The 13,250-nt window shown below is 43.2% G+C and overlaps 1 protein-coding gene across 10 annotated transcripts in view; it reads left to right on the plus strand.

Moving 5' to 3' along the window:
- nrxn2b (neurexin 2b) overlaps window positions 1-13,250 on the plus strand; it is an 871,341-nt gene that overhangs the window by 793,208 nt on the left and 64,883 nt on the right. For all 10 annotated transcript variants that reach the window (XM_036146226.1, XM_036146219.1, XM_036146224.1 and 7 more), the window contains one exon: window positions 12,387-12,558. In XM_036146226.1, coding sequence (XP_036002119.1) covers window positions 12,387-12,558 — 172 coding nt within the window. The remainder of the gene's footprint in view (window positions 1-12,386; window positions 12,559-13,250) is intronic.

Below are 13,250 nucleotides of genomic sequence, written 5' to 3' on the forward strand. Positions count from 1 at the left end.
CGCAGCTTCAGAGTCAGACAGGCAAAATAAAGAAGGAAGTCATAAGAAGGAAGTGTGTACCAACTGACTTCAGCTGTCTGACTGTCTGAGACCTGTCCTTCCTCATATATTGTGTCCACTAATCCAACATCGCCTGATGTTCTAGATGAATACACTGTGATGATATGCCACAACTATCTTTCTCAGAATATGTTGAATATGTTCACTTCCATGATTGATAAGGTTTAGGTGCACAGTTTTTTTCTTGAAGTTTAAACAACTCTGGTCAAAAGCTCATTTCCATCTTTAATTGGTAGATATGCTGTCACTATTGTTACTGCTATTGTGTAATTATTCAAACAAGCAACTTTAATAGAACAAAAACAAGAACTTGGCAAGTCAAGCTTTTGGTGTAATTGGTTTGACCAGATTGGTCTAATTGGACGTTTGGCCATTTAATGCCCAATTCAGACAGGATTGGGTGTTTCTGCAACGTTATTTTGTCGTTAAGACTGTGCGTACGCACAGATCCCACATTTTGGGAAACCATAGATGCAATTTTTTTTAAACTGGGTCCCAGAGTGGAAAAAACTTAAAAACTCCAGTTTTGTGTTTGGGTGTGTGCATGCGAGCCACGTCTTTTCTTAAATGATGGCACTTTACCACCATCTCTCTCTGCAACATGCATGTGTCTCACTCTTACCAATGGAAACAAACATGGCGCCATCCGGTGCTGCATTCATGCTGAGGTGAATATATTGCTGTTGTTATGAGGACTGTCCTCTGACTCTTCCTTTCTAAGAAGTCCGCTGTGCACGCCGTGTCTCCTGCCAAACCGCATAAGTATCACTTTGAACATGCGTGAATGTTTGTAACCGATGGCCCGCCATGGTGCTGTGTTAGCTGCACTTGAGTTATTTGTGCATGCTCAGTGTTTTCTGCATGTGTCTGTGAGTGTGTCACAGCACCTCCTATGGGCCCGGCAAACCTACTACAGCGTTGTCAGTGGTGCTGCGTCCACTAGTGTGGATGCACATTTTTTCTAAATCGGGTAGGAAGATTTATCGGATTCATCTTCGTGTGGACAGGACCCAGGATTTTATTTAGGCTACGTTTGTCATCTTCTTGGCACAGACTAGGTTTTAATGCTTATTCTCCATATTTTGAACAGTATTTTGCTTGGAGCTATTCCAGAAGCTTGATGTTTGGCATTAAGCTTCAGATGCTTTAGATGGTTTGAAATCGTTATTTATTTGGAACACCAAACTCTGACCAAGGTTTATCAATAAAGCTGGTAATTTTAGGTGAGGTCAGGAATTTAGGAGGTAGTCTACCTCCTTTCTTATTGCATCCACTTTTTACAATAGACCAGTACCAGTAGGTGCACAACAGAGTCCCAGCATAGGACTGCCTCTGCCATGCTTGGCAGTTGGTAAAGGGCTGAACGCCTGTTTGACGGTCACTCTGCATTCTTCACCGTAGATACGGACTAAAAACAAATTTCATGAATGTCCTCAAAATAAATGGACTGAATATATTTGGACTATGTTTGTAAGTCAGGAGTGTACCAGGAAATCAACCATTTTGAAAGTGTAATTCTGATTAGAGGAGATGTAAATTATGCTTGTTGGTAGCTACAACACATGGTTTCTTTAGGGCGGTGAACGGTATAGCATTAGAGCAGGCGTCTCAACTACAGAGGCCATCTGTCCTCAATGGAGACGTCTGCCGTTTGATTCCCAATACCGGGACCTTGGCACTCTTCCCTCTCTAATGATTTCTTGTCTGATTATGGTGAAGAAAGGCAACCAGTACTAGAAAAGGTACATTTGGAAACAAAGTATTTTCTCCCTGACTTGCTGTGGGACATTTGTCTAAATGTTTCTGAGAATCTGTGTCCCATTTTGACCCTGTGTGGATTGTGGAAAATCCACAATAAATTCACTAGTGGACCCAATTCTTGTTGTTTTCTTGTATAATCATCCCACCTTGGAAAAATCATTAAAATCCCAGATGACATTCAGGCCCATGATGACTGGATGTATTCTCCTGAAGGGAACTGTATGTATTTCTGTGTTCTTGTTTATTTGAGTTCAGCGATTAAAAAAAAAAAATAGTTCAGTGATACTTACACCTTTTTAAATGTGTTGGCCTTGTTACATCAAGTAAGACAGAAGCGACCATGGCCCAGAATTAACCCATACAATGTCACAAAGGATTATTATTTCACAAAGCCTCGAAACAAAACACAGCTTATGCACAATATTGAAGGACTCCGATATCTCATTTCACAGTTTGCTGACTAGATTTACGCTGCCAGGCAGGAATAATCTACAATCCTATTTTGTTTTGACTTGATGCGCCCCGCCCTGCGTGCCACACAGCATCTGGGAGTCACTTCTTTCTCCCAAATCATTTACACAAACTTGTGGATCAATTAGCTTGTTCTAACACCATGTTAGTGACTCAGGTCAGCACAGCGATGAGAGCTGGTGATGACGGCTCACAGATTAGGAAATGTCAGCGGAAGGGAGAGAAATTCTGAGTTACATCTCAGGGTTTGTTGGGGAACAGATAGAAAACAAAATCACTTTCAAACTCATGTTGTCCGGTAGAAAGCAAAAACATGACCAAACTGACATTTTGAATTAGCTTTCAATTCTTTTGAAAAACTGATAAAATGTCACATCGGCTATCGGCTCTTGCTTTGTTTTTGTTCTCACGATTACATGCAGAATAATGAGGCTTTGTGGCAGATACAGGGATTATTGCCATATCTTGGAGTCACAGGATTAACAGGAGCTGGCAGATCCAAAGGCTAAAGGGAAAAAGGAAAGACAGGAAAAGAAAGCCAAAATGCACAAGAAACTTTAGAGGTGTTGTAAGATTTTTCATCCCATAATAAGTCAGCCAAATTGGCAAACATCTCCAGATGTCTGGGGCCATCCTAGTAAAGCGATGAACTGTGGGTGGATTGCCATTGATTTCCACTGCCACAGTAACAGAGATCCTCTTCTAACTTTTCCTAAAGGAATAAACGCCCACGTAGCTTCGGTGATGTGGCTTCCAGCCCTTCTCTTGCTTTTTCACCATTTCTGCTTCTTACAGACGTTTTCTTGTATCAACACCTCAGCATACCCTCTATCTCATGCATTCATCACCTTCTCTTTCTGTCTTCTTGCTCTCTCCAATCCTCCATCCATCTTTGAAGAACTGAAGAGGCAGTGACATGAAGACATCCTTGCTCTTTGAAATGTTCAGGTTTCATTTACACTTCTTGATAAATTTAAACTCCCATCACACAGCTCTTGACAGCATTCTAGTGGTCTAAATCACAAGCCTATGTTAACACCACGGATACATATTCCCTTAATATCCCAGCTCAGTTTTATTTGTCTTTTGTATGATAAACCGGTTAAATGTAGACCTGTCACACTTGGTACAAGTTTAAGCAACTGTAAAGATCTGAATAAAAAAGTCAGGTTGGACATAGTAACAGATGGTGGTTAAAACGGTTATCAAAATTATCGCATCAAAAGGTTTATGTGAACAACCAAATAAATGTAAGCAATGCACTTCCTCGAGACTCTTATCACCAAGTTCTAAAGATTTTGTAATCTAATGTTATCTCTATGGCTCTGTGTCATTACATTTTATACGTCAGTAATGCATGAAGAAATTAGTTAAACCAAGAGGCAGAAAAATCTCTTATAAGTAGAGTTGCCGATTTTTCAGGAAGTTTCCCAAGTCCCTTTTTGAATAACTGCAATTGCGCAAGACCGTGTTTACCTGCTACCTTCCGCGTATCAGGAGGATCACGTCAAAAAATCTCCCAAATCCATTCTGGTCTTTATACTTTCTACTTGCTTCTTGCGACTCTCAGCCATGTTCAAAGTATACGGTGAGAGCAGCAGAGCTACAACGAACGCCTAAAACCTAAGCTAACCGCTAAGCTAACCGCCAAGCTAACCAGATCATGAACACTAGAAGTGAGCATGCGCAGCCAGCAAGCGGAAACACACAAAAAAACATCCACACACAGTGGTGTTAACGTGAGCATATCAGAGTGATTGGCATGTGGGACCACCGACAGATGAGGTGATACCCCCGGAACTTGAGGGACAGAGGAGAGTGAGGGAAGGACCAAAACAGTGTTTACAACCCGGCCTCTTTCACAGAGATCTACATTTTTAGCCTCCTTTTTTCTGAATACACAATGCATTGACTACTATTAAGATGAAAGGACCATTTCACCCAGTATAACAAAAAGTGTTTCTGATCAGGATTACCAACTATAGCTTTAATACACCCTTTTGTCTCAGTTTCAAACTAAAATCAGTATGCACTAACAAAACCCATAAGAAATGGTCCCATTTAGTCAGACAATGGTATACATGAGACAACAAGAAATGAGCGAAATCTAATGGCAGTATGACCAGAACTTATCAGATTTTGGACTGTTATTTGGATTCGCCTGAAGCTGAACCTTTTATATCGTGTGGTTAAACGGCACATGGGGCATACAGCCAACGGTGGCCAGATGTTGGAACAAATAGATTGGAGAGGAGCCAATGGGTAGATGACACATCGTATCGTGCCATTGGGTTGGAAAGACATCTTTTTTTTTAAATACAGACACGTTAAATGCACTACAGGGCTGTCTTTCCACTTTGATGACATTCTGATTCTGTTGAAACACTTGAGCTAATAAAAACATTGCGGGGGAAATCCAAAGACATCTGTTCTGTTATTTCCACCGTATGATGGTTGGGGTGATAAGGTAGAAGTGACACGATGCATTGAGCTCTGGGTTTATTACTCTGCTTGTCACCAATGTAGCTGAAAACCAACGGCTAGACTCGCTCCGTGTCTGCAGCAGGCTCAGACATGATAACAACAGAGTTGGGGTGCTCTAACAACTCCGTTTTAATGGTTAACACATGAGGATTCAGCTTAAAGTGAGGGAAGAGGCTTGCATATTATCTTTATTAGTTGCCCACAGAGTTAGATGCCTGTGTGTAAGGAGATCTGTGCTTAGATTAAAGTTTGTGTAAGAAACCGCATCGTTGACTCCAAAGTTCTCCAAAACACAGTTAACCCCACTCAGAAATGCTCTCATTTCATTACATTTCTGGAAAACACAGGATACATGCCGGACTTTGTCTTTTCCAGAGTTTGCCTGAGATGCTGGGAAAATCCACAGAGGGACAAACCAATTTCATGCAAACCCAAAACACAATCCCCGTCAAACTCTTCCAAGTTCTGATGATGCTATCTAATGCAAACCTTTTCTTTGGTGACCTTCATCTATTGTTTTAATTGATTGCTGAATGCTCTGGCAACTGTCTGATAACAGCATTATTCCACTCATGACGCCTCCAATTATGCCGTCTGATGCCATTTTAGACACGCTGGCTCCATCAAATCAAATCACCCGCGTCCCTGTCAGAGTTCTGCACGAAAGCCTCCTCTTCTGTGGGCCCAAGTTAGTGCTTAACTTTCTTTTATCGGTTAGCCTTGTTCAAAGAAGAATCATTACACTCAAGATGGAGCCCAGGTTACCGCGGTACTTGCATCCACTCCTATCGGATGTTTTCACCAGGTTTGTTTGTTTTCCCCCACAGATTTCACCTCACTGAACCTCCACTTCATGCTTCTTACTATCGTCTAAATCCCAGCAGTTTAAAAGGAAAAAGTCCCTGTTTGCTCCTGCAGCCTTGGTGCGTAGCAGGCCTCAGTGTAACTTTGCACCAGGACGTTCTCCTCTTTACATCGATGTGCGTGAGTCAGCAGGGAGAGTGTGTGTGTGTGCATGTGGGAGGAGGGGGGCACTACCAAAATCGGTTGGTAGTCCCAGCAGCAGACATCATGGAATCGGCTCAGGATGGTTTGTTTTTCTCATGTCGGAGATTGGAAGCCGACAAAGAGTTTATAATCAGGCTTACAGACGGCGATTTCTTTTCGGCTGATTTACGAGTCTCGCTCGCTGTCTTTCTTTAGCCGAACGGTCGCCTCCCTCCGCAGTAGCAGGGCTCGCCGCCAGCTTGTGTGTGCTCCGGGACAAATAGGCAAGCCCAGCGTGAGTCACACTCTGATGGGAGATTCAGATTCAGACACACACACACACACACGCGCGCGCGCGCGCTTACACACACAGCACATTAGTCTAACTCATTGATTTTTCAATGAGATGTGATTTGCCATTAGAGCAGCCAGTCTTCGTTGTCAGGGTGAGAAAGAACAGATGACCACCGTCGCTGAAAAGATAGGAGGAGTTTGAGGGAGGGGAGAGATAAAGTGCTATTAAGATGGAGAGATGTGTGTGTGTGTGTTGGCAATGGGTGGGGGGGGGGGGGGTTATTCGCTCAAGGTGACTGCCAGAGATCACGGCAAACACATACAAATGAGTTGGCTGAGCAGCAACAGAGAAAGAGGTGTGTGGTGAGTGAAACCATCCGTGTCCTCTCTGATAGGTGACTATTATGGTTTGCCCGTGCTCTGTGGTCAGCCAAATCACGATCACACACGTGTGCAGCTCCGTCTGTGGCAGCACTTCAGGTGACTGATGAGAGAAGTGAAACGGGAGAGCTAAACAACTGCTGGCTGATTCCAGCCCCCCCCCCGGCTCCACCTTTTCCCGCTGGCTGCCACCACCGGACGCTCCAAAGACATTTAGCGAACACAAAGTGGGTGATTTCGCCTGCATAAAGTCTCAAAGTTATGCAACAATCTTTTTTTTATTATTATTATTCCTTATGTAACGTTGCTGTTTCTGTGTGGAAGATTCGCCCAGCTATAATGTTCTCCTTGTAGCAGATGCCACAGCTGATTTCCACTTGCAGGCGTTACGCGTGCATTTTGACAGGCTGATTACCCATAGAGAGGCAGAATTAGCCTCAAAGGGGAGATGCTCAGATATCTTCTGATAGTCTTTCAGGCTCAGTAGCAGGCGCCTGTGGGATAACTTCAAAATAAATCCCCCCCCCCCCCCCCTCCCCTCGATATTCATCCCATTTTACAAATTACGCTTATATTTGAACATTAAGCAAATTAAAAAGCAACGCTTCTGGTGCAAGTCTGTATAAAATATTAAGTTGCTATAACAACGCGGGCGTAACGTCAGACGCACGCGTGCGTCCGCATGGGGGGCGACCGCTTTGGGCTGAGCGTCCCGTTAAAATGTGTTTATCTGGCATGTCTCCGTGCACTCTGCTCCACTGGCTGATTCATAAGCTCATAAATATTGCAGAGAGGCATACTTACACTGGCACGTCAAGTTAGGCTCAAGCAGATCCGGGCTGTGATAGATCATTATTGGGAAATGGGGAAAGAAGCTGATGAGTAGTTTGCATTTCCATCAGCCCATGGGACTGTTAATATGAAGTCTGTCAAAGCGAATTATCGACGTCAGCAGATTCCTGCTCTGGTCAGCTGCTTTTTCTTCATTTTCTCTCTTTTTCTTTTCTTTTTCTTTTTTTTGATAGTTTCTTGAGATGTGTTGACGTAGCAAATTGCTAAACTCTTCCAGCCATTCTCCTTCTACCTCGCTTGTTTTCTCTAAGTTTATCAGATTGAGAGAGGCTGAGCTGTGTGAACCTTTAGGGTTTGCTGGAGAAGGAGCACCGCCTAATTGAGCTGTCTGTTAAAGGAAACAAAGAAACATTCAAAACTACCCTCACAGTCCCTCTCCTTCCATTCCCCCACTCTTAATTGACTAACCATGTATGCCGAGGAGGAAACAAAGAAATCTCGGAGCGTTCAAAAAGAGCTTTGATCTCAAAGCACCTTAAGGCCCCAGAGGACCATCAAGGTTTCCTCTGTCCTTGTATTGCACGGCGTCTCTGTCTGCTCCTCCTCCTCCTCCCTCTGCGCTTCCTTTTTCTGCTCGCAATGATCAGCCAGAGCTCTCGGAGGCTGCCAGATAACCCTGATACACACACATACAGACACACGCCCACTGCAGTCTCTGCCTCATTCTCATTCCCCTCTCGACGGCTGCATTTACCTCGACGCACTCTCGCTTGCTGCAAGGTCATGTGGAAATATTTCAGACAGAAACGCTCTCCGTATTCCGGCGCTGCTCTTTCTCAGCCGCGGAAGCAGAATTCCAGAGCTAATTTAGTTTGTCTTTGAGGAGAAAAAAAAAAGGGGGGGGGGGAAAGGGCGAGTCTGGCGGGAGGACAGCGGGAACTGTGGGAGACCGATGAGTAGATTCTGCTGTCGAAAAAAAAAGAAATTTCCCCAAAACAAAAATTGAAACCTGGAGGAAATTGTTTAAAGGTGCTTTGCTAAAGTGTCTGTACAACGCTTGTACATTTTGTCATCTAACGGCGTGAAAGCACATATTTTTTTTAAGAGGAACAAACTAGCTATCAGATAGAAATCTGGAAAGTGAGGTGGGCCGTTTTATTCAGCCCCCAGAGTCAGTACTTTGTACCACCACATTTTGCTGCAATTATGGCTGCAAGTCTTTTGGGGCATACCTTTACCGGCTTTGCTCATCTAGAGACTCCCATGTTTGCCTATTCTTGTTTGTGAAATAGATCAGCTGGAAAGCGTCCGTAAACATTGCTGTTTTTGAGGCTTGCCACAGATTCTCAGTTGGATTTAAGTCTGGACCCAGACCAGGCTTTTCTAATACACAAATATGCTTTCATCTAAAACATGCTGTTGTAGCTCTCATTGGTCAGGGCTGTTGTTTGACCAAAAAGTTTTGGTTTTGGTCCCATTTGTCCTTCATCCACATGATTGCTGTGTCTCCTTCATGGCCCAGCGCGAATAGCACTTCTTATGGATTTCTTTCTTCTTGCCACTCTTTCACCAGGTGTAGCCTATAACTAAAAGTTCTCCTGTTGAAATTATCTCAACTGAGCTGTGGATCACTGTCGTTCCTCCAGAGTTACCCCAGCAGCTTGTCTGAGTAATGATCCTCTTGCCCACCTTATCAGTTTACTTAGATTGCCATGTCTCTGTAGACTTGCGATTGTGCCATACGGCTCTCATATTTGGATGATGGATTGAGCTTAAAATGAGGCATAAAGCTTCAGATATTGTTCTCTTACCCTACCCGGCTTGAAATGTCTCCATGGTGCTCTCTGTCTACTGATGTTCTCTAACAAACCTCTGAAGCCTATATATATATATATATATATATATATATATATATATATATATATATATATATATATATATATATATATATATATATATATATACCTTATAAAATTGTGTTTTTTACAAAATGTGTAAAGTGCAGATCAAGAAAGATACTTTGGAAAATATTGCGCTTCAGTTTTTCTGTAGTTTTAAGCCACAACGCAAAAATTAAATTGGCCGAAACTGAGTCGCTTCCCAATCTGCAGACTTTTTTTTTTCATCTTCTCGCCACTGTTGATGTCTGAATGTTTCGCTGAAGCTCAGCAGCTCAAAGAGATTCCATCTTCTTCAGATTTAAATTGGATGTAATTGAAACTGTATCAGTGTGCGGTGAAAAGCCCTACCTACACCTCCGACTGACCTGCAGAAAGAAAAGCTAGACGAGCTAACCTCCAGATAAAAGAGGGGAAATGTGAGAGCCTGGCTCCTGACGCTGGCTGACAGCTGCGGCAGATTAAGGACTGCTAAGCAGTAGTTGAGAAGTGGTGGGGTTGAAAGAGCAGCCGGGCCTTATTTTAGGTTACCCTGCGCTCCTTTCATTTCAGTGATGCAGGCTTGACTGCACCCAGTCATTCAAAGAGTGTTTTTTTTCCCTCCTTCTGTGTCTAGAGATATGTTCGCTTAAGGGAAATGGCCATTAAAATGTCATTACTGCATCACTAAAATCTTTTTTTTTTTTTTTTAAGGACAGGTTCCCTGAGGCTTTCCATTGTAATGGGCTCAATACATTCCCTCAGCACGGAGAAGAACCCTAATGTTGCGGAACACAAATGCTAATCTCTGTGTAAATATCGCGAAAATTCACTCTCCTCTCAGCTTTTCAGCCCTAATGGCACATATTCATTCTGCTTTGCTGTGTCAAATTGAATTAATTCTCCAAGCAAAAGCAAGAAAAGGTGTTGTGATTATGGTCCCCCCACCCCACACCCCCGTGTGCGGAGCCTAATGGAGATGATTGTGGTATTTCCATCCAGACAGATTTCACCAACCCTCGTCATTTTCCTCCTTGTGATGCAGTATCTGAAAAATTGCCGTAATCTCAGCAATGATTGAGTCGTCATTCTTCTGTGCTTTTTAAAAATTGCTTCATGATGGTTTAGGATTCTGTATAACGAGTGGGCACAAAGCCTGTGAGGGTTACTACATAACATGAATCAATTCATTAGGCACCTAAGAAGGTGGAAGCACTTTGCCATTTGAGCCTCTTTGCAGGATGAGATCATCTGAGTGGAAGTCCATCAAGCACCACTGAGGGAAGCTCATCTAAGTCCGGTGTTCATGTCCGAGAGCTGGGGTAGTTTCCGTTTCTACTCTAATGTCCGTTCTATATTCTCAGACTGAACTGTGAGCCCTACTTTCTGGGCATGCTCGGTTTATGTAATCGGGACCACTTAGAACTTCGCTTGCATATATGTTTAGCTGATTATACTAATTGTTAACATACTGTACAACCTCTGCACTTATTTACTTAATTAACTAGCTCTTTCCAGTTCAGATACCATTCCAGTATTTTATTGTCTTCCTTAAATCTCCTAATCAGCTATGAATAATGAAACATAGCCGCGAGCAAAAGCCACACATTATCCTCTGAATTTCTCAGCATATGGGTTGCACTGGAATAAATGCAAATAACTAATGGGATAATGGAATCAACAAAGTCGTCGCTGCGAGAGAAGCGAGTGGTGTGCAAATGTGACCCCCGTCTGTGAACGAGCCCGACCTGCGCTGGCAGTCAGGAAGCTATGTGGTTTTAGGCAGAAGCTAACCCAGCAGAGTCTTGGAGTTGCTGGGCTAAACTGCTCCAGAGGAATTACTGGCAGACTGACCGCCGGGTGTCTGCAGTGCTGTTGTCTCGTGTGTTCTGTTTCCCTCCCTCACCCTTTGCTCTGCGGCTTTCTGCCAGCCTGTAAATGACTTTGACCTTTCCTGGGACTAAGGACAGGAACCATGGAGGCTGAGGAGAGAACTGGCGGGAGGAAAGAGTAGAGTAGGCGGTTGACTGTAATAAACTCAAAGCAGTGGGCGGCTGTCAACACTAATAAATGGGAAAGGGAGGAGGGTCGTCCGGAAGATGAATACTAAAGGTGTCTGAGTTCTCAGTAAGTACTGTCTCTTTTTACCAGGATGACGTGGGTGAGCTCTAATGCTCATAGAGACATTAGTCTGCTGAATATTAGGGCAATGTATCTATTGGGTGTGTGCCCATGCAACTAAAAAGCAAAGCTATCCTGTCTATAAATATGAAGAGTTGCTCAGCAACAATAAGCAGAGCCATTCACTCTGTTCTCTATATAGATCTTCGCGATCATGTATCATATGCTGGATTCTGTTTTTATGCAGATGACACACCTGTGTGTGTTAACTCATGGCTCAAACCCTTTGACTGTTCCAGTCTATCCTATGTTCAGTTGAATTTAGCAGAACTTTACTCCATGGTAAAATGTGGCTGTCTAAACTCTCTAAAATTCAACAGTTCCATGGGTGGAAAGGGAAACTTTATACATGTCATATCGAGTCAATTATTTAGCTTTTCTAGAAGTCTTGTTTCTTATTCAAGAAAAACTTGACTTCTGCAACCTCTTTGCCTTTTTTAATCTGTTCTTTATAAAAGCAGCGTACCGTTACCTGTTGAGATTGGATACCGCCTGTCACTGTGGTATGTGTTTTTACGATTGGCTGTGAAATTCACTATCTCTGCTTTCACTTTGGATTGTTTTTAAATATACTGAAATCTCTCCTTTGCATGTTACTTTCTCATCTCTTTGCCCATCTGACAATCCCAACGGATAATTGTGCCCGCAAACCATTTAGGAATTACCAAGGTCCTTTTAGACAGAAGGAAATGCCTGATTATTTTGGGTAAAATCATGGTTAAAATATGAGCAGTGGTTGTAATCCTTGTTGGGAAAATCTTAATGGCGTGATTAAAAAGCGTTGAGATCCTAAAAGTCATCCATGCATGACTTTGTTTATCCAACATCGGGTCATAGAGGTAACAGCTCATGGAGACTTCCTGTTCTCAGCGAGTGTTGTCTGGTGTCTCAGATGATTTCTGGCTTCACTTCTGGGCGTCTTCCCAGTGGCACGTGCTATAGTAACCTTCAAACCAAATTGCATTGAAAAAAAGAATATTACATATATTTTACACAAACTTTCAATTGATTTTGAAGGAGATTTCTATTTGTCCTTTTCTAATTTCTCCGCGTGCGGGGCGCTCCTCTGACCAAGTTCTCTTTGTTCTCCGCTTGCAGGAGCGAGGAAAGGTCGGCGTGATCTTCAACGTGGGAACAGACGACATCACCATCGAGGAGAGCGCGGTGATGGTGAGCGACGGCAAATACCATGTGGTGCGATTCACGCGCAGTGGCGGCAACGCCACACTGCAGGTGGACAACCAGCCCGTCATCGAACGTTTCCCCTCAGGTAGGCCCCAGACCCTTGCTTCTGGGTTGAGTCAAATCACGGTTTCATGGCTAGGTAATTTTGTAGATAAGTTGGAGAACACAGTGGAGAGAGAAACAAGGAGCTTTGTAAAACAGTTCTTACCTTACAAAGGTGGTTTTAATTTGGTTTCTATTTTTTGTGTGACCTTAGAGAACACTTGTTTTATTCAAACTGATTAAGTCAGGATTTGGTCCAAAAGGCAGGAACAACCAAAAAGCCTTCCTGAGGCGAGTAATCTTCCATCTAAGAGCATCAGCTCTGTGCAGTTAGTCTACCATTGTAGCCACTGGCACAGTGGATCCAGGACTGAGCGGAGGTCAGCTGAATACTAATATCTCAGGCGAGAAGCTGAGCGAAATCTTTAAGGAAGAGAGACTTTTCATCCCGTGAAAGTATTAGGTACGAGGATGATGTCTCTAAATCCTGCTTTGGCTTCCCCATATAGAAAAGCTCAACATTATTCCACATATGACATTTAAATGAGAGCAAACACCCTGTGAGTCACTGCTGGCAGTGTGTTAATTCCCCCACCAGTCGTTAAAACATAATCACGCTTTTCTATTTTTGCCTGCCTTTTCAGCCTATTTCTGGTGATTCAGAAGCTCAGAGTAAATTTCTCTCTCCAACGTGCTTCCCCCCCTTCTGCACATGGTTGTTCAAAGGAAAGCGCT

The sequence above is a fragment of the Fundulus heteroclitus genome, chromosome 14 (assembly GCF_011125445.2).
Source record: "Fundulus heteroclitus isolate FHET01 chromosome 14, MU-UCD_Fhet_4.1, whole genome shotgun sequence".
NCBI lineage: Eukaryota > Metazoa > Chordata > Actinopteri > Cyprinodontiformes > Fundulidae > Fundulus > Fundulus heteroclitus.